General features: G+C 34.4%; 1 protein-coding gene and 1 pseudogene across 1 annotated transcript; both read left to right on the plus strand.

The window, feature by feature from the left end:
- The first annotated feature begins 796 nt into the window (after window positions 1-796).
- LOC115963647 (phenylalanine--tRNA ligase beta subunit, cytoplasmic) lies at window positions 797-18439 on the plus strand. The gene is made up of 21 exons (XM_031082737.1): window positions 797-1016; window positions 1443-1521; window positions 1629-1684; window positions 1776-1873; window positions 4133-4262; window positions 4369-4484; window positions 6805-6871; window positions 7533-7574; window positions 8513-8554; window positions 8725-8801; window positions 9101-9227; window positions 9320-9487; window positions 12708-12836; window positions 12940-13074; window positions 13248-13382; window positions 14049-14123; window positions 14845-14952; window positions 16031-16120; window positions 16207-16290; window positions 17853-17939; window positions 18053-18439. Exons 2-20 carry the CDS (start codon window positions 1464-1466, stop codon window positions 17919-17921), a joined length of 1806 nt encoding a protein of 601 aa, XP_030938597.1. The 5' UTR covers window positions 797-1016; window positions 1443-1463; the 3' UTR covers window positions 17922-17939; window positions 18053-18439.
- Window positions 18440-22364: 3925 nt separating this feature from the next.
- LOC115964509 lies at window positions 22365-25898 on the plus strand (annotated as a pseudogene).
- Window positions 25899-26684: the final 786 nt, after the last annotated feature.

The following is a 26684-nucleotide window of genomic DNA, read 5'->3' on the forward strand; positions in this document are numbered from 1 at the left end:
GCATTAAATGCGTTGCAGCTACTTTTCTGGTTGCATTAATATGGAGAGGACCTGTGAACAGTGTTGCCTTGGTCACTACAACTCGTAGAAGGTTGGAAGGGGGTGTCCGATGGGACAAACACTTAAGTAAGGGTCCAGATAACCAATAAGTGTAAGGCCACGATGGTTTCAAGAAGACTATATAAGAAAGGGAGTCCCCATGAGAAAGGGGACAGAAAAAAGGGAGGAGAAGAGAGGAATAGTACAAACAACCGTAGTCTTTGAGTAGGGACCAACATACATTCATCTCATCTCCTCGGACTGAGAATCTATAAATATTAACAGGATTTGTTTGTGTTTAATTGTTGTATAGCCCAACTTTAACCACTATTCACTTCGCTAAGACCTAGTTTTATAGCTTACTCTTTACAAATTCATTATTTCTGGGCTCCTTGGGCCAAGATTCCATACCTGTTGGGTTTGGGCTCCAGATTATGACCCTACACACTCTATATTAGATTATCTATTTTACATTATATTTTATTAAAATATATAAATTTCTTGATTTTTTTATTGTTTTCTTTTTTCACACGTAACAATCGCAATCCACTCTTTTCCTTCAACTTCATGATACATAAAGAAAAAAAATACAAAATTAAATAAAATCAGTATAAATTTATATAGTTACTATGATAACTTTACAAATTTACACAATTTTAGTTGCGACGTACCTAAAGATCCCAAACCCCACCCACAATCCCAAAAAAAAAAAAAAAAAATTCAGGGTAAATTGGGTATTAAAGGCCCCCTCCCCTCCAAGACCATATCAGCTCAGGCCGCAGCCCAACATGGAAAGATACGCCGTTTAACCTAATTCCAAATTAAAAAAGAAAAGAAAAAAGAAAAGAGAGACAGGCGACAGACGAGAGAGACTGAGGGATAGAGAGACCGGGAGATAATCAAGCATCAACCACCGGCGACTTATCCACCGACGCCGCCGGCCTCTCCAATCTCCATCCCGATTAACCCAATTTCAAGTATTTGCTATCTCTTTCAAAACCTAATACTGATATGATTTTTCTCTGATGCTCTTTCTCCACACCATACTTTACAGTTTGTGTGAATATTTGATTGTAGTGTTTTTTTTTTTTTTTTTTGAGGATGATTGTGAATTGAATATGTGAATAATTGATCTGTGAATCTGTGATTGTGTTTGTGAGTCTGTCACTCAGAGACTGAAAATCATTTTTGCCTGTAGTTCATTCTATCTGTTAGACTTTAAGGGTGGTCCAATAACTAAAACCGGCCCAAAGTTCAAAAACCACGATTCCTTTCCTCCTCGTCCAATTCACGCGAACAGAATCTGAACCACAGCAATAAAACCTGATCCTTGTCTCTCTCTCTTTCTATTGGGTTAGGGTTTTTCAAAAACGTTGTTCATTGTTATTCGTTTGCATATGCAGACTCAAATCCTGTAGTCCACCATGCCTACTGTCAGCATTGGAAGAGATCGTCTTTTCGAGGCTCTTGGAAAAACTTACAGTCAGCTCTCTCTCTCAACTTCCAATCACAAATTTTTTTATATTTAAATTCGTTTTTAGGAGATATTGATCACGTTGTGTTGGTTTGTATTGAATCAATCTCAACAGCACAAGAAGAGTTCGAAGAGCTTTGCTTCAGTTTCGGGATTGAACTCGATGACGTCGTAAGCGCTTGCATATCTTTCCCTTTTTGGCTATTAATTTTGAAATGCTTGATTTCTCTATTTTAATTATTATTTTTTTCTTTTTTTGAAGACTACTGAGAAAGCAATTATGCGGAAGGAAAAGCATTTGGATGAAGAATCTGATGGCGATGAAGAAGTTATCTACAAAATTGAAGTACCTGCTAATAGGTATTTTACTATTTAATATACAAAAACAAAGAACTTTTCAATTCACATATATATGTATGCATGTATCTATATGGTTTTTTGTTTATTTGGGCAAATCCAAGTTAAAGTTGCTCTTTATTATCTCTTAATAGAAAATTAGATGTGCAGAATTCGAATTTTAGTTTCTGTATAAAATGTGTCCTAATTTTATGAAATTTGAATTTTAAACTTCTTAATTATTTAATTTGTGTTTTATTGTAATTTTCAATTAAATAATAAAAGTTAGATTTTTTTTGGAACTATAGAAAACTGGATACTAAAGAGTTTATTCCAATTCTATATAAATGATAGATAGATGATTTTTTGAAGAGGGTGAAAAATGAGGTGGTAAGTTCAAATTTCAAAGGAGTGTGTAACTTATCAATAAAAATGAAAGAAAATACTTTAATATATAGATTTGCTAAAATTTATATTAGTTTTATGAGAGGGCTCTAAAATTGATTTATGGATACCATAAGAAAAGGATTATTCACATCAAATGTGAAATATCATCAATTGGATGATTCTTCTTGATATATCTGACCATTTATGGACTAGTTGTGCATAACTTGGCTGAAGGAACTTAAACTAAGTTTTTACTCATTGATTCATAAGTTTTCATAACTACTAGTAGTTTGGCTGTGCAATATATGGATTAATTAAAAATTACATGTAAATATAAAAAAAAAAAATATTTCTATTATTGTTGGAACTGTCTCAATAGTTATTGAGCAAATTGAAGCTCTGATAGACTTTCTTCTAGTAAAATAAATAAGTTACTTGATTCTTTTGATAATAGAATTTTAGTTTAAGCAGAATTTTTAAATTTTGAAACCTAGTTGAAAGAGTTTTACCAAGATTAAACTATCCTAACGATTAATAAGTCACTTGATATGTAATAGAGTTTAATTTAAGGTAAACTATCTTAATAATTAATGAGAATGTAGCCATTTGTCGCAAAGCAAAGATAGCCACCTGGATAGCCACTTGGCACAACCAAAACTTCTAATATCCAACTTTTATTTTTTCTATAGTATATATATGATGTTATTTTCACCAATAAATTTTACTTTTATTACTTTGTTATTATAAGTGATGTGTGTATATATATATATATATATATATTTTGATAAGTAATAAGTTTATTAATGGGAGTGTACAAGGGGTCAAACAATTCAAGGACAAAAATTACAAGAATCTAGAAAATCAAGAAAAGAAAAAAATGATTGGTTTCATAAAGCAGCCAACCAATCCATTAAAGTTCTAAAGAAAAATAACTTGAGGTTTGGTATGGATCTCTCGTTATCTTCAAAGCACCTACTATTTCTCTCCCTCCAAAGACACCACAATAAGCAATGGGGAACAATCAGCCAAATATACCCATTTTGATGACAACCAAATCTTAATTTGCCTTGCCAACATGCTAGAAGCCCCACTACAGATTGTGACATAACTTAGCTTACTCCAAACAAACCAAACACCATAGACCATAGGTCCATAGCAACTTCTTCTTCTATTTTTTCCCTTTTGAATATTTACTTCATACCAATTACCATATTGCTATGTCTTCATATTCTTAGCTCATTCATGAAAAAAAAATATATGATACAATATATTTGTGGTAATTGTTACGTTACTTTAGTAGTTGATTTTGAACATAGTAGACTAATTCTTAAAGACTTGTAGTCCATAAGTGATTAAATTATTAACTAATATTAGTAATTTGTCATAGGGCATTACGTCTATTTGAGATTTAAGAAAGGGTATTACATGGAAGTACTCATTTCTAGCTAATCCAAAAATAAAAATGACTTGACTTACAATTTTTGTGTTAAATTTGCAAAAGTAGGGCTTATATAAATGTTATATGAATTATAGAAAATGTTTTATATCAATTTATATGATAATTTGATTGTGTGATTGTTGTATTTCTCATTAACAATTATTTTTAAATTTATTAATTTTTTTTTTTAATATATGTGCTTCACTTCAATCAGGTGCGCACTTTGCACTTTGCGCCTAGGCTCTAAGAGGCTTTTGCGCTTATTGGCTTATGTGCTCACTGTGCTTTTACCAACACTGTTTTTGAGCTAACTCAATGTGGTTAATTAATTTTTAAAAAACCTTAGGAGTTAAGAGATTTTTATTTAATTTTTGTGGAATTGCTTGCTAGAATTTTTTTTTTGATTATAAAAAATATGAGAGCAATATTAATTATACTCCTTTGATATACATGCACAGATATGATTTGCTTTGCCTTGAAGGGATTGCTCAAGCGCTTAGAATCTTCAACGGGCAGCAGGAGATACCAACATATAAAGCGGCTAACATCAGTACAAAATCAATGCTTAAGATGCATGTGAAGCCAGAGGTTATTATCTTAGAAATTCACTAGTCTATTGTGGAGAAAAATTGCCCCTTAAATGACCTAGTAGATTTTATGGTATTCAAACCCATTTTTTTTTTTCCCCTTGCAGACGTCTTCAATTCGTCCCTATGTTGTTTGTGCTGTTTTAAGAGGCGTAACATTTGATACTGCAAGTTATAACAGCTTTATTGATCTCCAAGACAAGCTTCATCAGAACATTTGTCGGTAATGAATTCTGAATTCCAGATTCACTTATCATTTGTAACTTGGCATACTGTGTCTTCTAGCTGATTGCACGACTGCAGATTGAAACATTTTTGAATGATTAAAAGTTAAAGATTTTTGCTGACTATTGATCATATTTTTCCACTAAATCTAAAAATGAAATGGTTAGTCATTTTTGGTTCTAGTTTTTTCACAGTTTGTTTCAAGGTTGATTTGCATGGTTTATGCATGGGATGTATAAACAACATGGTAATAACAAATAATGCAAACATCAGAATGTATAATGGTAATCTTATGAAATATTCACAATGGTTTGCTTAAATGCATGTGGTTTTATATTTACTCTCAATTTTTATCTAAACTTTGAAAGATATATTTGTGCTTCCATGCTGTTTAGTAGCCTTGCACTTTGATGTAGGTGTTTATGAGTTGGGTTTGGTTGGGTTTAGTATCAACCTACTATCCAACCCAGTTATGTCAAGTTGGGAAGTTAACAACCAGTGCTTACTGAAACAAGCGGATTACCAACTAAACATTGTTTTTTTTTTTTTTTGATAAGTAAGAAGAAAATATTATTAATGAAAGAAAAGCAAGAAAAATACAATGAGTTCACGGTAGTGAACGAAGGAAAAAGGAGCAAAAAGACAGAAGCAGCCCCTAAACATTGTTTTCAGGTTGGCTATTGCATCTGATTAGTTTTGTTAGCTTGGTAAGTCAACAATGACCACAAAGAAGACTCTTAAGGGGGGCGGGGGAGAGAATTGGAATTAAAAGAGGGAGAGAGGGGGCTGATGAAAGAAGCAACAATGAGGGTGTTGATCTTTTCATTGTAATAGGCAGCCCATGGACATGGCTCCCTGCACAAACTCATCGAAGATACAACTGCATGCGTGTCTATGGTGTGTCAGTTTATTATTATTATTTTATTTTCAAAATTTTGACCATAGTTACGACATGACGGAGACACGATTGTGACACAATGACTAGAAAATTGAGTAAAAAAGAAGAAGATGGATTTGAAAACCTGGCACATGTCAGAACTGTTGATCAACTCTATTTAGTTTTGGAGGGCTGGGGGGAGATATTTTCATTTAAAGATTTAACCTATTGAAGATGGGCTTAATGCCTCGAAAGGTTGATGGGATGGGAGAAACAAATTAGCTAAGAGAGGTAGAGATGACACTTATGAGCTCTAGCTTAAATGGCACTCCCTGTCTTAGTAATAATAAGGTGGAGGGTGAAGTCGACCTACCAATAAAACATAAGGAAAATCTTTGGATTTACTTTGTCTCCAGTTGTTGTGTGTCATTGAGTCAGTGGTCTTCAAATTAATTTTCTTGATCATTTGACATCTTGTCTAAAGATTTGTTAAAATTAACAAAAGAAAAATGTATCTTTCAATGATGCCTCAAAGCTTCTGTAATGACTACCTACATCATGATACATAATTACATTTCAACTGTATTTACAGTATCTTTCCTTGAACCTTTTGCATGTCCAAGTGGATAGCAAAACACCTGGCATACACCTGCTTGAACCAGGTTCATTTATATAGTCAAAATGTTCTTTATTGGCTACAATGATGAAAGGCTGGGGTGGGTTAAACTATGTTATCCATGGGGAGATTTTTGCTCAAACATATGTTATATGTTATCCATGTGGTACTTATTTATCAAAAAAATGAAAAATGTTATCCATGTGGTACCTTCACAGCTCATGTTAGGATAAAATTTCTTTGTATACACTGGACTAACAAGTAGTAATCATGCGTCTTCGCCACTTTGATTCTGATGCTAAGCTGTATTACACCTATCACTGTCTTTATTATGAGCAGAAACTTGGTTTTTCTGTGCCATGTTCTGGCTAACCTCATATTGTTATATGTCCAAATCAAAGTACTTTCGTTGTATTACTTATCCAAAAAAAAGGTACCTGCATGGTGAACTTCTGTAGGATGTAGAGTTGTTTCAATCGCCAAAATGTTAAAAAATTGTTGGTATAAATACTATTAATTTCCTGTTGCTGCAACCTTGGTTTGTTGCAGTTGTTGATTGAAACTAAAATGGGGTTGGCTCTGTGAATTGTTTTACAACTACGGAGCATCTGTCATGTATCTTTTTCTGCTATTGTGTGTGTGTGCTGGTGACCCCACTTTAGTACGGCTTAGTATTGGTTGAGCTGAGTTTATATTGCTTTGTCTTGACTTTATGTTAATTTGTTTAGTATCATTTTTTTTTCTTTTGACTTTTCAATTGGAAGGTTCTATTAATATTTTATGTAATTTGTCTTTTCACATGCTTGCCTTTAACATTTGTTTTAGGCGAAGAACCCTAGTAGCGATTGGGACTCATGACCTGGATACATTACATGGCCCTTTCACGTATGAGGTAGGTTTTCTTAATAATAATTCTCCTGTCTAATGGCATGTTACATGTTTTCTTGGTGTTTTGTATCATTTGGTATTGGAGTAGTAATGAAACTAGTTTTGAACGTATGGGTATGGTAGTTCTTTCATTTGAGTTCCTACCTTTGTAGAAGGAAGAGGGAAGTTCCATTTCCAAGCCAAGAGTTTTTCTGGACTTACCAACCCTCTGGTCCTCCAACACTTAAAAAGCTGCATATGGAGTGGAAATAAAACCGTACTGACTCTACCTCCCTTATGAGTAGTCTGTGTGGCCTAAATATGAGTTTTGAGTTAGGAACTTCTTATTCTGAATGGTTGAATTAATTTATTCCTCAATATTTTTTGGCTTTTCTGATCCTATGATAGTTAAATTGGTTTTTATATTGTTAGTTTGAGGGTCTTGAAGATATTTTTTGTTTTTTTGTTTTTTTTTTGTGACTGGCTGTGGGAGAGTTTAATAGTAGTTTGTTAAGCATATCCACAAACATTTTCTGCTTTGGCAAGTTCTCTCTCTCTCTCGCCCTCGTATTTGTACTAGGTTGTTGTGCTTAAATCTGCTTTGTGCAAATGTTACTCGTAGGCTTTATGAAATGAGGTAAGACACATTACTGCATCAGTGACTCACAAGAATCTCTTTATTTCAGGCTTTGCCACCGTCAAGTATAAATTTTGTTCCACTCAAGCAGGTAATGTTTATATTTTTAATTCAATTATTTACCAAGGACATAGTTTTCTGTTGTTACTTTGTCAGCAGGACTGGTACCTGATAGGGTCATGAAAAAAAAAGATTTATGCTGGAGGGACTGAATGTCATTTTATGCTTCTGATTAACAGAATGTCATGAAATGCCTTCCTTAAAGACACTGTAAAAGAATGACTTTTTCATGTAAAATATAATTCCAGGTTGTCTAATGTGGTTAGTTTGGCAGGAATGTAATAACCGTATCTTTGAAGATAATGAGAGATTCTTATATCTTTTAAAACATCTTTTTGGTACTTTATTTCAGTTGGCTCAATGTATTTCAATTTCTGCTGTCTTACAATCTGTTAGCTTTAACTTGAGCTTTTTGTATTTTTTCATGTCTAGAGTGCTCATCGTCTTGAACACGATGTTCTTTTTATTCAATAAAAGTATTATTACCTATAAAAAAAATACGGAGTATGGAACCAATCTGGTTCCCACTGGCGTATTGCTTGACATCTAAGCTATCCTTTCTTTTGGTATGATATTCAATTATCCAAAAGTATCGAATCACGTGGTAGACAGTTTCCCGAAGCAGATAGTTTTTTCTCAATTGTGAGCCTCTTTGTTTTTGTTTCGGTGACCTTTTTTTTGGTTGTTTTGGCACACTTCTAGTTTTTGCGTTTCCCTTTGCCAATAAGATTCAGTCTGTAATATTAGCGAATTAACCTTCATATTACTTGGTTATGAGTTTCACTTTATCTGATTTATTTGAGAACTTCCTGTCATACTGGAACTTCCCATACTTTCATAGATAGCAAAGGTTTATGTAAATTTGCTTCTCACATTTTATATCTTATTTTGTTTTTTTAACGGAAAAATAATGAAGTCAATAAAGAATGTTTGAACTGATTGCTTGTAACTTCGTCTTTTGCAATTTAGGAGAAGAACTTCAGAGCTGATGAGCTGATGGAGTTTTACAAAGTGAGCCTTATATTGAGACTTTTTTTGTTAATATACCTTGACTTTGCAATATTAAATTATTGTAATATAGTCTTTGTGCATAATTCTCAGGAGCTTGAATATTTTATTTTACATCGTTCTTGATGGTATAATTGTTTCATTTCAAAATGTTTGTTTCACCGATTTGGCAGTCAGATTTGAAACTGAAGAAGTTTTTGCACATAATTGAGAACTCACCAGTGTTCCCTGTATTGTATGACAGTAGAAGGTATGATAGTTTCTTGATGTGTTTGCAAGTATAAGAATTCTTAGCTCTTTTACTGTACAGTTTATTTAAATTGCTGCTATTCCTTTATTATTCTATCAATTTCTTCCTCTTTTTTACTGTACAATTTATTGAAATTGCTGTTATTTAAATTGCAATTATGATGGTTTCTTGATGTGTTATTTTTTATATATTATTCTATCAATATCTTTTAAATATTGTATTGGTAATATAAAGTTTGATGCATTAATGTTTTATTTCTCTTTTTCTTTCCTAAATGTATTTTACTATTTTTTATGCAGAACTGTTTTGTCTTTGCCCCCTATTATAAATGGGGCGCATTCAGCAATCAAATTAGAGACGAAGAATGTATTCATTGAATGTACTGCCACTGATCTGACAAAAGCCAAGATTGTTTTAAACACAATGGTAGGCAATTGAGATGTTCCTGTTCAAGTTTTTTTTGGATTGGAGATCTGATTTGTAGTAGTTTAATGAATGATCTTCCTCTGTTCTCTTAGGTGACAATGTTTTCAGAATATTGTGAAAGAAAGTTTGAAATTGAGCCAGTTGAAGTGATATATTCTGATGGCAAGTCATATATCTATCCCGATTTATCTGTCTACAATATGGAAGTTTCTCTTTCCTATATTACTGGTGCAATTGGAGTGCCCTTGAAGGCTGATGAGGTATTGCAATATCTGTCCAAATAATTATCTACTTTCTTGATTAATGAAAGTTTAAATGTGTCATTCAAGGTGGTAGTGGTGGTTGCTGTTTTTGGTGTGTGTCTGTGCTTATCTATTTATATTTAAATTTATTGGTGGGGTTGGGTAGCATCAATTTTATAAAAACTGTATCATACATTGAAAAGGATCGTAAATCACAGAATGTAAAATGAAGCAGAATGAATATATCATAAATCTTTACTGAATGTGACATTGGATATATAATTTTTTGAACATCTTAAATTTCGATCTAGTAAACTTGTAAATGAAATATGCATTAGACACCAGATGAAATCAATGATTTACCAGAATTTTCTAATCAATCTGCTTCATGATTGATTCATGCTAGAGGGCCAAGATGCTTTGATTTCTTACATTTTTTGTAAACAAAAGATTGAAGTGTGAAAAATAAGAGATGTCCACACTAAAAAAATTAAAAATTTGAGATGACTTTATAAAATAGAAACAGATTAGAGAGGGAGAGAGAGAAATTGTTTCAAATGCAGGCCTCAAATGCTCATTTATGTAAAATGGGCATGGAGATTGGACACTGCAGCCAGCAAACGTTGCCAAAAAAACAAACCCTTAATACACCATACAGCTGGCTGCTTTTTGATGTGTTGTAGTACATGGTCAGGTAATCCCAAAAATTTTAAATAGATATTTGCTGGTACTCCCAAAAATTTTACACCAAAACACATTGATCCAAAATCTTTATTCTAGTAGACATACTGTAAATGATCACTTAAACGATATTTTTAACTTTTTGTAGCATAGTATTTATCTAGAAAAAAACTTTGGGTAGCATAGTATTGTTTGCATGATATACTAGAGGCTGCTTTCACTCCAGTTCTTTATGTTGCTTTCACTGTTTGCTCTTTCTATGCGTTGCTTACTGGCAGCTTATATTTGTATATTTTCGGTCTGTTGCTTGTTTTTACCATTCCCTTTTCCATTCATGTTTTAGTTGAATGCTTACGGATTTACAATTGTTAAAAGGATTACTGATTTAATCATAAACTGTTCTTCTGTAATGTTGGTGAGGAAACATTTAAGCTTTGAAATAACATTCATAATTTTATATTAGACATTTATATGTGTTTTCTCTTTTGACATGTTGAGGCAGATATATCTTTTATAATATAGTTGGCCGAATATTCTTTTAATTGGTATTAAGTTTCTCCCATGATGGTAGTATCCTTGATAAGTGCATAATCGATAACGTTGGAAAATTGCTTGAGGTATTAGTGTTCCCTTTTGAGTTTTACTGTTGGCGGATTTGACTGTTCTTGACTCAATGTGACTTTTCCTATGCGCTTCATGGATACCATGTAAGATCCCTTTGTAGTATCCTTGATAAGTGCATAATTGATAACGTTGGAAAATTGCTTGAGGTATTAGTGTTCCCTTTTGAGTTTTACTGTTGGCGGATTTGACTGTTCTTGACTCAATGTGACTTTTCCTATGCGCTTCATGGATACCATGTAAGATCCCTTTGTAGGTAATTTCTTATTTTTACTAGGATTATCTGATTATGTTCATCAACCATTTTTTTTAATCTAAAAAGAAACTTTTTGACGATGTTTAATCAATTCCATGGATGGTGCTGACCAAATATGTACTTTTTTTTGGTGTTTTTGGGGGGGGGGGGGGGGGGTCACAAAACGAGTGAAAGAGCCAACTGTGTACTTGTTTGAGCACTAATCAATCTGAAATCTGTAGGGTGGGTGATTGCCATTAATCTATTAATTTAGATCCTAATTTAAATGCTAAGGTGGACACTACAAATTATTTTTGAAGCATGGTGTTGATATTAGCATTTTGTAGTTTAGGATGTGTGCACCTTGGTATACTTGTTATTAACTCTAAAAAGTTTCATGTATAACAAATGCGTATTACACTAAAGAAATGCCGCAATTTAATTATGGATCACATTGATTGCTGATAACGAAAAATACACTTGGGGGGCTCAGATGCATGCCTTGTCGGTGAAGAAAGAAGTGATGCCTTTTCATAGGGTTCAAATCTAAGGACACTGGATTGTAGTGTGACTGTGAGAGCAGTAGCATTGGCATGTTGTGGCAGAGTATGTCTATGTTATTAGCTTTGTTAGTCTTAGCTTTTAAGTAATATGCAAGGCTAGAATTCTTGTTGGTAGATAATGTTTTGTTACCATAAAAGATTAATGTTTCTATTTATTATAACTTCTACTGCTCTAGGTGTCAGAAATAGGATTGTAGGAACTTAATGGAAAACTTAATCTGGTAGTGAATTGTAATTACTGGCACAGGTGCAGATATTGCAAGAAGAAAAATGTGCATTAAGTGAGAAGAACATGAAGTGGAGGATAGAACCACATGGGCAATAATGGTTGAACAAACCTTAATACTTCAATTTTCATTAACCAAAGTCTATCATTGTATTTATAAAAAATCAGATCTCTTTTTGTTTGGGTATGATGGAGCATGCTAGTAGACTCTTATCCTTCCTATTATGTTAGAATTGGGACTTTTCATGGTGGTACTGCTAGATATAAGGAAGTTGGGAGTAATAAACCAAGCTTAAGGCCATAGTTATAGGGTCAGTACCAAGGCTAGGCCCACTGTCTTCTGATTTTTTTTGTCAAATTCTTCGTAGTAATTTTGGTTCCTACTAATGTTAGCATCAACGTCTGGCCAACATATTATCAATACAAGCATACTTTTTTTGAAATCTTATACTATGGTAGGAGGGATGGAAAGTAGGAGGATTTGAGAGGGGAAAAGAGGAAAGAGAGGATTCTACCTCCCTTCTATTTTGTTGACAAGGGGAGGGATGATGCAAGTGAAATTCTGGATGAGGGTATATTCTTAATTTATTCCCTTCTATCAAACTCTTCCTTTTTAGTATATAAAAAGCCTAACCCTTCTCTGCCCCGCATGCTGTCAGATTTTTATGGATTGGAAATGGTGGAGCTGATGGGATTCATCCTTTCCCTTTTTCCCCCTAATCAATCAGAGGCTTTTTTTTACTTCCCCTCTCCCCTCCCTCCAAATTAACACGGCATTAGATTAGCAATTGTGTTTGTTCTATCATGTAGAATGTAGACACTTAGTTTATGTTTAATCAGGGTAACTGAATCATATGCAAGGCTTAGCTTGTTTTTTGCATTATCTTATCGCTTTCATTCTCTATCTTTCAGGTCACTGGTTTATTAAATCGGATGCAATTGCGTGCTGAAAAGTCTCTTTCAGATGATAATGACTCCAAAATTACTGTATCTGTACCCCCTACTAGAAGTGATGTTCTTCATCCATGTGATGTAATGGAGGTATTTTTGGCACCTGCGTATTTTTCTGATGTGTTTATCTGCATCAAATATGTTATGACATTCATACTTGTATTTTCATTGACAAGACATTTTTATTGCTAAGGATGTTGCGGTTGCTTATGGGTTCAATAGTGTGAAAGATATTGCAATTGCTAAGGGTTACAATATCTCAAAGGGCAGAGCTGTGTCTTTGAAGCCACTGCGCTTGGAAGAGTTTAGTCATATTATCAGATTGGAGGTACAGAACAGAGAACACTCATGTATATATTCAAGTTAGAATAAGAAAAATAAGAATGTTGTGACCTTTTTTTGATTAATAAGTCTATTCCTTGTATACAATCTTCTAAATCATTCTACTTGTTTATCCCCCCCCCCCCCCCCCCCTCTCTTACTGTAAAATTTTCCTATCAGATGGCTATGTGCGGATTTACAGAGGTCTTGTCATTTATTTTGTGCTCACTTAATGATAATTTCGCAATGTTAAATCGTGAAGATGATAAATCAACTGCGGTGATTATTGGAAATCCTCGTTCCTCTGAAAATGAGGTTTGTATTCTCAATCTTTTGTGCTTAAATATATTCTGGCAATGTGGGATTTGTCTAGCATGATTTTATGAAGGGTATGAATGTTGCTTGTGATTGTTGTAACTCCTATCAAACTGCCTTTTCTTTTAATTTTGTGTTTGTTTACTCTACTTAGGTTTTACTGAGTTTGTCTTTGGTCTCTCTCACTTTGACATATGTTTACTTTCTCCTACTTCTTTTTGAAAGTTTATTTTCTGTCCTTGCCATTATTCGTTTTACTCTATTTGCTTTAATCTACACTTGACCACATTTCATGAACTCCTGCATTTCCTCTTGAAGCTAGTTGTGATTGAAGTGGATGCATTTGTTCCTAAGTTGCCATCAAAGTTTCTTTCCTGATCTAGTCCCCCATAGATTCCATTTTGCCATTTAAGTGCAGCCATTTTCTTGCTTGAACTAATTTAAGTGCAGGATATTGAAGTGTGTCTAGCCCTAATATTTTGCATAGTTATGTTAACTGCTTGGCTTAGTCTATTTCAGCTGTCCATACTTATCTCATGTGTCTCTTGAAGTTTTTAATGTGCAAACTAAATATTAAAAAATATCGTACAACATACTTTATATTATATATTATATTTCCTGTTTCTTTATTTAACTGAATTCTGACACGTTCCTCCATTTTGACAGACTGCTCGGACCAGTCTTATGTCCGGTATATTGAAAACTATTGGACAGAGCAAAGCCCATCCGAAGCCCATAAAGGTACGTTGTAGTTTCTCAATGGACCATGTTAATAGAAAACCACATTTGTAAAAATATGAATGACATTTTAGATCTTTTATGCGTATCTTCTCATTACATTAGAGTGGTGAACATATTAGAAGCTTATATGGTACTTAGAGTCCTTGTAAGTGGGTTGCCATATGCCAATAGTAGTAATATTTCAACATAGGGATGTTAAAATGATCAGAATTGTCTTTATATGGTTAAGTGGGGTTTCAAGGTTCTTTATTAAAGTATGGGTGGCAATATATAATGCCACATGATATAATTAGAGTGGTATTAATCCATGTGTTGCAATATTTCTTGCAAATTTGGGGCTGTGATAACTGATACTCCCTCTGTCCCAAATTGATGGTCCAGTATTTGATTTTGGGATGTCCCAAAATTTTATCTAGCTTCTAAAATTAATACCCATTAATTTACTATTATGCCACTGCCAAACACAAGCACTTTAAATGAAATTTTTTTTGAGAACTTTGTTTAAGGGTTATTTTGGAAGCTGCTATCTTCTTAATTAAGAGACAAGACAATAAATGATCCCTTAAAAAGTTGGGTTTCCTAAACAAGACCAACAATTTGATTCAAGCATGCTGATTCCTGCATTTTATTGTATATTTAATGAAAATGTTCCCTTATTTCTGAATAAAATTATCCATTTACTTTTCAAAAGATGTTCCCTCATATCTAATTTTGGCTTTAGATTTTTGAAGTGGGTGACATAGTGCTGTTGGATAATACTAAAGATGTAGGTGCAACAAATCGTCGCCACCTGGCTGCACTATATTGTGGTGCTACTGCAGGATATGAGGTATATTGATGTCAACGTACTCAATTTGGTCATTACTATTTGTATATCAAGTTGCGATTAAAGAGTGAATCAGCACAATTTTATTTTATATGACTAACCTTTTTTTGTTATTATTTATCATTTGAAAACTTGGTTGTCTGGTACTGCATAATTTATATTTTAAGTAGACTTTTTGGATTTTTTTATGTTTACTTTGCACCTGAGTTTTGAGTGTCGAAACTGAGTATTGGTTATGGCTACTCTACATAATCAAGACATGGTTTACTCAGATACTCTTTCTGTAAGAAAACTCTCAAAAGTTAGTAGACATATTTAGATCTTAGTTTGCCCCAGTTGTTCTTGTTGAACTTTTCTAAATTTGTAGATCATGACTACTTAAGATTATCAACTCGACACAAGATAGACTTAGTTTAAAATCTCAAAAAAGGGAGAAAGAATAACGAAAATTAGAAAGCATTAAGACATTAAATGAAAGTGTAAAATATAAAATTAATCCTTGTAGTGATCCCATGTATGGCTCCTATCATTATCCTGTTTCTGCTTTTACTAGTTTAGTACTTTTCAAAAAAGAAGGGTAGAGGAAAAAGGAGGTTTGATAACTGCAGATCCTTCTTTTTTGGACAAACACCAGCCCTTAATACAATTGAATCATCTCCTACAATGTTTTCCTTTGTGTCTTTCTATCAGTCCTTGTCTCTAGATTATGCTATCTGGCTTGCCCACTTCTTTTTTTCCTCCAACGTTCCTACATGGTAAATAAATTGGTGAATTTCCTTATGGGGTGGTATAGGGGAAGATTTAAATTTCATCAGGTGGATTGGAATTGGGTCCTATATGGGGTTTAGGGGTAAGAAAATTGAACACTCAAACATGGTAGGCAAAGGCTAGTCAAGTGCTTGCCTAAACGTCCTGGTGGGTTACCTTTAGAGCCTAGGCGAGCAAAGGGACTCAGGGTTTTTTTTTTTTTAATAAATTATTATTATTATTATTTTTAAAAACACCCAAAAGATTATATTGTTCTTTTTGTTTCTTGGTAAATTGGTTCTGTTTTTTTAAACCTTTCAACTATAATGGGCAGGTAATTCATGGTCTGGTGGTGAGAATTATGCAAGTGATAGGGCTTGTTCCACCTGATGACAATACAACATACTACCTAAAGCCTTCTGAAGTAAGGGTTCATCTCTCTCCTGCCTATTGATGTTTCTTTTTGCTACTTTTGTTGGGTGATGAATTATTGCTTGATTTTTTTTGAAGGAACCTGAGTTTCTTTTGGGTACACAAGCTAGCATCATTTACAAAGGAAAGCAAATAGGAACTTCTGGCATTGTGCACCCAGAGGTAATTATTATTCTTTTTGACCTTGTGTTCTAAGGATTATATACTATGGATTAATTGTTGCAGCATAAAACTGCCTTGTTTTTGCTCTAAAAAACTCAGTAGCTTACAGAGTGCTTTGACAGTTGTGAATGTGCTTATAGTTTATTGAAAACCTGAACTACATGTACTTTATTGTAGTTCTGTGATAAACTGTTTGGGTTTGCATTATTTTTGAGGGACCCACAATGGACATACCTGTGAGGTGGAATTCCCTACCTAAGTATTATTTTTTGACATTTATTCAGCAGTTGCTGCATGATGTATTACTTTACAAGACAGGTCCACAATCGCCTATATGGACTTGATAATTTTGGTTCTTCCAACTTAGGGATGTATGCGCCTATGTGGTTGGTTTTCAGTTTTTGCTAAATAGACTCAATCTGTTTGAGAAAGTCCCCAACTGATGCTGATCAGTGAACCGGGATCCTCCAAAAACCGAATCAACTGGTTTGAAGAATGGGAGGAAATACTAATTAATTATATTTTAAAAAAAAAGAATGGGAGGAAGGACATATGCGGAGGTGGAATTAGGGACGAAGGACTGGATCTGAGATGGTGGTGCATAGATCAAGGCCATGACAGAGCAGATCTGAGATGCGGGTTGGGGCTGTGACAAAGCAGATCAACACCACATAGAGCTTTGTCCTGATGGAATGAAAGATGTTTAAGGGATTGAAGGATGGGATGAGAAAATTGAGGCTTATCTTCTTAGAGAAGAGAGATGAACTCGGAAGATGGAGAGGGAGGCTGTGACAAGGTGAGAAATGAATGGTGGGATACCTAGGGTATTGCACTGTGTGCAATTGCTCTCAATGGCTGAGATTGAGAGTTAAAAAAGAAACTTTTAATCACAACCCTTGAATTAAATAAGCTTAAAATAATTAAAAAAGTGAAAAGTTAAAAAGAGAAAAGTAAAAAAATTGAGAGTAATGAGGGGTAATTGCATCGGTGCAATACCACAGGATCCTAATCCTATCTTACATGAATCTTTGCACCTGTCAGGGTGCCACCTAGTAGTGGGGAGGCTTGGAGTTGTAGACTGTTGACATGACCTAGACCCAGACATCCTGGGTTTGTATCCTCACTAAAAGTTCCCTTGGATTGCCTGATACAGAAGGCCTTGTCTTGTTAGGTTCCATGTTCTTATAAAAAAATTAATATTTTGTAGGCATATAGACCATATTCTGAACAGATGTTATTTGGATTTTTTTGGTCCTCTTTCTAAGCTGAACGAAAAAACTGACATGTCGAAATTGAACAGTTGCACCCCTTACCCCTATCAGCCAACCTTTTTATTTCCTCTTAATTCATATTTAGGATATGTAATATTTTACTCTTTACAAGCATGCAAGTAATGTTTTGCGATGAATTTAATCTTTTCTGTATTTGTATCAGAACACTATTTTGTGTTAGGATTTCTTGCAATTGTTTTGTAAAGTCAATTGGTGACATCGTTTATCTCCTTTGTGGTTATGCACAATGACATTGAACTTATTTGAGAATATGTTATATGTGGCTTTCAGGTCTTGAACAAGTTTGACATTTCCGATCCTTGCTCATATTTTGAGCTCGACATTGCGTGCTTTTTGTAGGATTCTATAACAGCAGATGTATGTATTTTCAATCATTTATTCCTCTACTCAACTTTCTTAGGTTTTTACTAAATTTGAATATTTATCTTTTATTTGTGATTCCAATGCTCTATATATGTTAATAACTACAGGTACTTTGGCCTCGCATCCTGTGCTACATCATTTTGCTGCTTATCTTTGGTCTCTCAGCAAAATACATTGTGCCCTTGAGTTTGGAGCAATGCTAGGATGAGGGGGAAGCAATTGTTTTCAGTAGCCCAGGATTGGGTCTTGATATAATATAATTAATTAGACATATTTAAGGATTTTTTTTTAATGTTTATAGTTGTTTGTCTTGTGAACATCGTAAGCTATATATTGTTGGCAAACTAGTATATTGATTTTGATTAGAAGATTTTGTAGCCCTCTTTACAAGCTGGATGGATGCCTTTACCGGCCTTGAATACTTTGAAGGGGCTTTAAGGTGGAGAATTAAAGGTATACTTTTGGGTTACATACATAATGTGGCCTTCAGAATCGGTGCCTTGTGTAGTGGTCTCGAGGCCAGGAAAGTTTATAGGTGTGCACAGATGTAGATCCAATGGAATATGTTGGAAAAAAACAAACCTAAAAGGTTCTAAAACCTAATTATGTTTTTGTTGGCTTAGATCAAGTAAAAGTTAACAGAGGTATAAAACTAACATGACCATCTCTTTCTCTAAAATAATAATAATTATATTTTTGACATTGTCATTTTTATTTATGAACCTGTAAAGATTTTAGTAAGAAACCAAAAATTAGGAGTGAGTTTAGGGTGAGTTTGGTTCAGCTTTTTGTAAAAGTGCATAATGAAAAAATGGAGTTTTTAAAAAGTGCATAATGAAAAAGTGTATTTTTAAAAAGCTGAGTGTTTGGTAAAAACTGTTAAAAAGTGCTTTTTGAAAAAACTGAGTGTTTGGCTAGCACTTATAAAAGTGGAGGTTTGAGTTATAAATTACTAAAAAGGACAAGATATATATATATATATATATATAAGTGAATTTTTTGTTTTAATTATCTCTCTTAATGCAAATTATGGACACAATATTTTTACAAAAATTTCACAATAAAGTCTATATGACAAGTTGTTAATGGTAGATAAAAAAAATAATAATGTCATTAGTAGGTTCAAATGAGAACCAATAACAAATTACTGTGTAAAATTTATTATTAGAAGTGTTACGTTTACAACATTTTTTTCAATATTTTCACAATAAAATTTATGTGGAAAGTTGTTACTAGTTCTAATTTGAACCCATAACTGAAATTATTTTTTTACTAACCAATATTAACTAATAACAATCTGTTACTTAAAATTTATTGTGAAAATATTGTGAAAATATTATTATATTTCTCAATTTGGATTTTTTTATTTTTTATATTATTGTTTCTTTTTCCATTTCACGTTCACCCATACCAAGTTACCAACCATACGTTTAGTTTTATTTTTTTTCTTTTTTTTCTCTTCCACATGTTCTCCACTATCTCTACCCCTCTTTTTAACTCTCATTTTCTCCCTCATTCTCCTCATTCATCAGAACATTCTAGGAGGTCTTCTTTCTCCAGCTCCGTCTCTGTTGTTTTTTTTTTTTCTTTCTTTTTTAACTTGATTCCAAAACTCTCTCCGATAAGAAAAAGATTTCATTTTCTCTGTCATTTAAGAACATTTCAAGGAGCTCTCATCTTCGTGCTATTGCTCATCTTCGTCCCCAACCCAGTCTAGATGGGTCAGCAAGCTTCTGTCCTTTGTCTTTTTTTTTTGCTTTTATTGTTATGATTTGATTAATTTTAAAACTGTGTTTTTGAGTTTGTATTCTGGTAATCTGATTATGTTTGAGAGAAAGATTGTTTATTGTTATGATTTGTAGTGTTTGTTCTGTGTTTGTTCATGGGTATTTCTGAAATTTCATCATTAGCAACGATAACTATCAAAACGCGCAGTGCGCGTTTTCATTTATGGACCGTTGCCTCACCATTTTCCTTCCGCGTTTTGCCTTCAGTTTTTTCTAAAAGTTTAAAACGCAACTTTTATAAAAAAGTTGCATTTTGAGCTTGCCAAACGCAAAACTGGGTTGCACTTTTTTGAAAAGTGCTTTTTGGGCTTCAAATGCTGAACCAAACGGGCACTTATTCACAATTCTCTTTTGTTATTTCACGTGACATATCCAACATTCCCCCTAACCAACATTTTTATTCACGCAATTGCATCGTTTAAACTTTAAATTTCAACTTTGCACTGAACACCTTTGAAGTTCAACTTTGCACTAAACACCGTTTAAAGAAATAAATAGACGGCTCACACTAACACAATTTCACTATTTAAAGATAAAAATGGAAAGTTAGAATGAGAAAAGTTAGTTGAGACAGAGCAAGAGAATTAGAGAGATTTGTTTTCTTATTAAGGTTTTGCTTTAAAATTGGTTTTGATCAACGGTCACAATCATAATTAGAGAAGAAGAAGAGAAACGAGGTGGAGCAAACACAGTCAAAGAAGGGAAAATATTTTTTATTTTTTCAAATCCACAATTCTTACAAGTTACAAGGTTGCCAACGACTCATTCACCAACAGGCATAACCCCAAAAATTGAAAACAATTCGTTGTATAGTGTTGCATTTTGCTAAATGAATGAAATAATTAATTTTTGAATGTGAGTTTTAAAATATTCTTATGTATTTCTGTTTTATTTAATAAAGCCCAATTACTGGATCTGTAAATTCAAATGCTATTTGGGAAGAATAGAAAGTAGTTTGTTCCTCTTAATATTACCCAAATTCTGTTTTTAAATTTTAAATATGCTTGATTAGTTTTTTTACCTCCCTGTAATCGATGCTTTGATTTTAGTATTTTGTCTGTTTATCTGTTATTAATTGTTCAATCTACCTAGAGAGGTGTCATTAATTTTTCGTTGGTTGGAGTACTTGGTAGCCCCATAGCATTCTGCTGCTAAACAGGTTGAAATTCTTCTTTTTCCTTTCTTATTTGGGACATTCGGTACTTTTTCCAATTTGTTTGTAGGACTTACATTCATTCTAATAAATAAATGTTTCTTTACACAACTTATTTTATGTCATTTTCTGAGTTTGTGGCTATAATTACTTCTTACAGCTTTGCTTGACTTTCAAGGCCTTGAACAATTTCTAGAACAAGTGGCTTACATGAATTATGAAGTAGCTCCTTAGTGATTAATTTGTAGAAATTTGATCAAGAACAGTAGGTCCTAATATATCATCATCCTCAATAGAAAGAATACTTGCTGAATATCTTCCATCGACAACTGACAGAATTGTTGAAGACTTAGATTCAAATGTTTAGACAGTGCTAACATACCACTCCAAATGATTTACAATGCCATCAAGCTGCTAAACACAATGCATGGGAATAAGGCTCATCCACTAAAACACCCTATTATGCTACAAAACGGCATGAACCAAAATGTTCATGTTTTGCTACACTTCGTCCTTTTAATCTTTCTATAAAAATTCTATGTAATTCTGTCTCAATTTATATTTTTAGTATTTGATCTTGCTTTATTTGTGTCTGTGTTTGTGCTCTGTTGGTTATATTTATACTGCTCTCAGCTACAATAGATAGTTTGCAGTTCGCAATTTTGTTGTTGTTCGTTCATGAACTACTCTGGACCAGAGCAATATGTTTTTTATTGTTCTATTCATCATGGTCTCTTAAACTATAATTTATAAACATATATATATTTTTAATAAATATTAAGTATATGTGTATGGCCAAACTTTTCTTAACACAGCGACCCGCACATAGTGTGGATTATAGGCTAGATTTTGTAATTAACGAAGTATGTAGTGGTCTCGTATTTATAGACTATGAAGCACATGAGAAGGTCCCTTTTCCACTCTCACGTTTGACTGCCTCACACGATCCAGTTTTTCTCTTCTTTTATTTTATTTATATTACATGTGTTCGTATCATATGAGCACCCATGCCCCCCTGGGCTGTAGTTATGTGGTCTTATAACATTATGTCGAAAAGTTCCAATTTTTTTTTACCAAGGCAATGTATAATGAAATGGGTGGTGTATCTCACACTTGTTATTGCTAGAAGATGGTACACCGAGTCATCATTAAATCTTTTGCCAGAAAGAACATAAAGCCAACAAGAAAAGTTAGATGATGACTTGGTAGCCCACCCTAAATTGCTGATAGCAATTGAAAACCGGTGTTTCGAGGTGACTCTAAAATGGATTTGTGTCCCTCCCATGCTTGCTTTGTCACTTTACAATAATGGGTTTGATTGGCAGTAGTGCTTCAATGCCAATTATAACAAAGCAACATATAAATAAATTATAACGAAGTTTATCTACATTTTCATCCCACTTCAACTTGGCCACTTGGGGACTTAATTACGTTGCCTATAAATACCAGTGTGGATTGCTATTGTTATTCACTCAAGAGATGGCTATAATCTATGTCCCTACAAGGCTTTCCATCCTCTCCATTTTTATCCTTTTCTTCTGCACTACTCCTCCACTGGCTCTTTCTTTGGTTTTTGAGAAGCTCCAGTTTGCCACCAGGTGTCAGTGGTCCTGAGTCTTATGCCTTTGGCTTGTTGCAGGGACGAACCCAGGATTTCAAGCTGGGGGGGGCCGGAGATAAACGAAAAAAAAAAAAATTCAAATACACATCCATATAGTCACTGGCGGAGCCAAGAAATTTTCTTAGGAGGAGCAAGTTAGTTATGCCTACATTATGTTAATAGGTTAAGCCTATGTTGGCTCAAAATGCAAAACACTCAAGTTAATTTGGCCCAAATTGTGGCCAAAATTAAATTACTTTATTTCATAAACTAACTTTAAGTAAACTTGTGCCTACATTTTTTTCACTGTACTAAATTTTTTGTACTTAGGTTAATAGGTTTGAACTTACCTTTTTACATTTTAGAGCTTTTCTAGGAGTTACATCTAATGTTTCAGCATTTAGGATAAAAAATTGATTAATAGGTATGAAATTTTGAAGATTTATACAATAATTTTTGTTAAAAAAAGTGTGAACAATGAAGTGCAAATTACTATTTAAGTGCAATTAGATCAAATCAAACAATTAAACAATTATTTGTCCTACTATTATCATATATAAATAGATAATCTAATATTCTAATATAAACCACATTATTACATATTATATTATTATTATTATTATTATTAATTGTAGTGTACTGTGTAAAGAACATTAAATCACCGAAACAAAAGTAATATACCTTATTATAAATAAAAAAATAAAGAAAGACAAAAGTATTATATGTGAAATGCTGTACAGTTGTACAGCACTTCATTACTCAGTCTAGAAGCTTTCTAGTCGGTCAAAGTGAACTGCTTCAACGGTTTTGGAGTCTTGCTGTGCTGGGTTTTCTTTTCTTTTCTTTTTTACATTTTATTTTTTTAAGGTTTTCATGGCTTTTGAAAACTACTGGGCTGGCCGACTGGGGAGGCCTGAGCTAAAAACCAAGGGGGGCCCAAGCTAAAAACCAAGGGGCCCAAGCTTTTTTTTTGAAAATTTTACCTACTAATTTTTTTTTTTTTTGGACCCAGGGGGGGCCCGGGCCCCCTTTGGCCCCTTCCTGGGTCCGTCCCTGGTTTGTTGGGTGTACTCTATGCGGGTGTATATGACGGTCGAATTCTCACATCTCAAGGAGGAACCGCTAATTTCACAGATTTTGCCTTCACTGCACCAACTAGGTTGGTTTTATATATAAGATTTTTCATGACTTCACTAAAAAGAAAAGGATGCTTCATAAAATAAACTAGACATAAGAAATAACAAGTTATAATTGTATTTGGGATAAAGATCGAGTCTTGTGCACTAGACCCTGTTATAACACGTGCTCACTTTTGACTCTGTCATTTTCATGGATTCTGGAGCACTAGAATCAAGGCAATTGTCCTTTGAAATATGACACCAGATGGATGGAAAGCTTTTAACAATAGATGTTGCTTTAAGCTCAAAATAGGTCGTGAAGAGTCACACCATAGTGTTAGTAAAGCCTTAGATATTGCTCTTAATTAATATAATTTTTGTCGTTAATCTGATTCAGGTTGAAGGCAGCATGTGATGGCCAAACTAATGTAGATTTGCAACCCAAGTGTGGGAGGCCATTAGGTTTGGAATTCAGCATTTCAACGAACCAGCTCTACGTAGCTGATGCATAGTTTGGGCTTTCGGTTGCCGGACCTAAACGAATGCTTACAACCCAACTCGCCAACAGTGTAAACGGTGTGCCCTTTCGCTTTCTTGACGGTTTTGGACTCCACCCGATTACAGGAGATGTTTACTTTACACAGTTCAGTGTTACCTACTAGCTAAGGTACTTTCTACTGGTAATACTTTCCTAGACTCGGCTTTCCTCCCGTGCACTGGAGCTGACGTGATTCTGACACATGTTATTGCATCATGTCTGTATCGTGTCGGCGCCAATGCATAGGAACCAAGGCTTACACTACTTTTCTCACTTCTAAAAGAATTGAGCGTGGAAGTCAGTTACAAGAATTGGAAATAATTAAGTCTATAAATACACAATAAATTTTGTAATATTTTTCACAACAATTACGATGGTCGTAGATTGTAATTGGTGTATATTAAAAATAATGTTAATAGGAGTACTAATAATGAAAATGATGTTGCATGCATAATCACAATCTATATACGACCCTAATAAAATTATGAAATTTGTTCTATAGCATTGTTGATAATTTTATCTTCGTAATAATTGCTCTAACTAGTATATATTTTCAATCATGCAGAAATGCTTCTGTGGCAGTCACTAATAGGGCTGTCCAAGCAACCCGAAGACTCGGCCAAACCGACCAAACCGACCGGACCCGACCCGTCACTGCCAAATCCGACACCTCCGGCGGTCGGTGACGGTTCCTATTCTCTGAAACCCGACCTCGGCGGGTCGAGTGGCGGGTTTCAGTCTCTGAAACCCGAGCCACCCGATCCGACCGACAAATGCTAAAAAAATGCCAAAATTTCCTAGATCCGGCGACTTTCTGGTGTTCCTTAGCTCCGATCCGGCCACCCTTGGTCTTCCTTCGCTCAGATCCGGTGGTATTTGCTCAGATTCACTCAAATCCGGCCAAGATCTACTTTCCTCCTTCGTCGGATTTTCTCAAATCCGGCGATATATGGTTAGATCTGACTCAGATCAGCGAAGATAGGCTCAGATCGGCGAAGATAAACTCAGATATTTGGTTAAATCTGGCTATTTTTACTAAGATCGGCGAAGATAGACTCTGATCTACTCGAATCCGGCGCCTTCAACTCAGATCGGCGAAGAAAGAACTTCTCCTCCGCCCGCCGACGCTCAACATCGGACTCGACCGACCCGACCGCTCGCCCCCCTGAGCCCGACCGATCCGACCCGTGGTGGTCGGCGGTCGGTTGCGGGTGTGTTTTTGTTCCACCCGATCTAAGCGGGTCGAGTTCGGGTTGGGCACAAACCCGACTCGACCCGACCCGTGGACACCCCTAGTCACTAATAACGATAAAACAGGAAGTTTATTAAAATACGATATACGGACAAAACAGGTGATTGAATTGGTAACGGGGCTTTCTGGAGCTGCTGGGACAGCGGTTAGTGCTCTTGGTGACTTTGTTCTCGTTTCTGAGTACATAGGTAAAAGAATTCAAAGGTTTTGGCTCACTGGTGCCAAACGTAATACAACAGAAACTTTCTTAAGCTTCCAAGGATATCCAGACAACATCAAGAGAGCCGCAAATGGAGACTTTTGGGTGGCAGTGAATGCAATAAAATCGTCTACACAAGACACTGTTCCCATCAGGATAAGGATCGATCCGTTCGGTACTGTACAAACGGTGTCACTTGAGAATGAATATAACACCACGAAAATAAGTGAAGCTCAAGAATATCTTGGGAGAATTTATATAGGATCTCCAACAACGAATTTTGTTGGTGTCTATAGGCTCATCTAATCAAAGAGTCCTGAAATAGTGGTAGACGCTACTAAGTAAAAGTTGTACTTTTTAGTTGGTTAGATATATATCAGATGCTTCACACTCACACTCTCTGATAGTTTATTGAATAAACAAGAGGGGGTGAAGTAGAAATGCAATGTAATCAAACTTCTCCCCTGAAGGCACAAGTGATACTGCTAGTAGAGTTACTAGGTCATTCCTGACTCTATGGACTTGGTATTCATCTACCAATTGGCATACATAATACAAAGGTTTGTACTCGACCATGTGCAAACCCAAATTTCAATTTACCCTCCGTTTCTCCCCAATTTTCACTAACCCTAAATCTATGACCCATACTAAAGAAATTTATGGTTTTAATACTTTCAGTTTTTTTTTTAAAATTTTTTATTTTATGTATAACCTTGGTATCAATTTTAAAAAATAATTTAATAATCATAATTATCACTAAGCATTCATCCATTCTTTTAATTAAATTCTTTTGTGCGTGTGTGTGTGGTGGGGGGGGGGGTCTTTGTTTAGAAATTCCTAAATCTACCATACTCCTACCCACCCAATTTGTAGAAATTGGAAACCTTGCTCACACCTAGTCACTTAGTACCTAGGGTGGAGACATTAGATCGGTGAGTTCAATTGAAATTAAATTCTAGTCTTAAAACATATATCAACGGAATTTTCGAATTAAAATTAATTTATCATGCTCACATCGTTTAGGCATTGATTACAAGGGTTTATTTTGATCGTAAAATTTGATCTTTTGTGATGGGGTTCTTTGATCTTTGC

The sequence above is a fragment of the Quercus lobata genome, chromosome 10 (assembly GCF_001633185.2).
Source record: "Quercus lobata isolate SW786 chromosome 10, ValleyOak3.0 Primary Assembly, whole genome shotgun sequence".
In the NCBI taxonomy this organism is placed as follows: domain Eukaryota; kingdom Viridiplantae; phylum Streptophyta; class Magnoliopsida; order Fagales; family Fagaceae; genus Quercus; species Quercus lobata.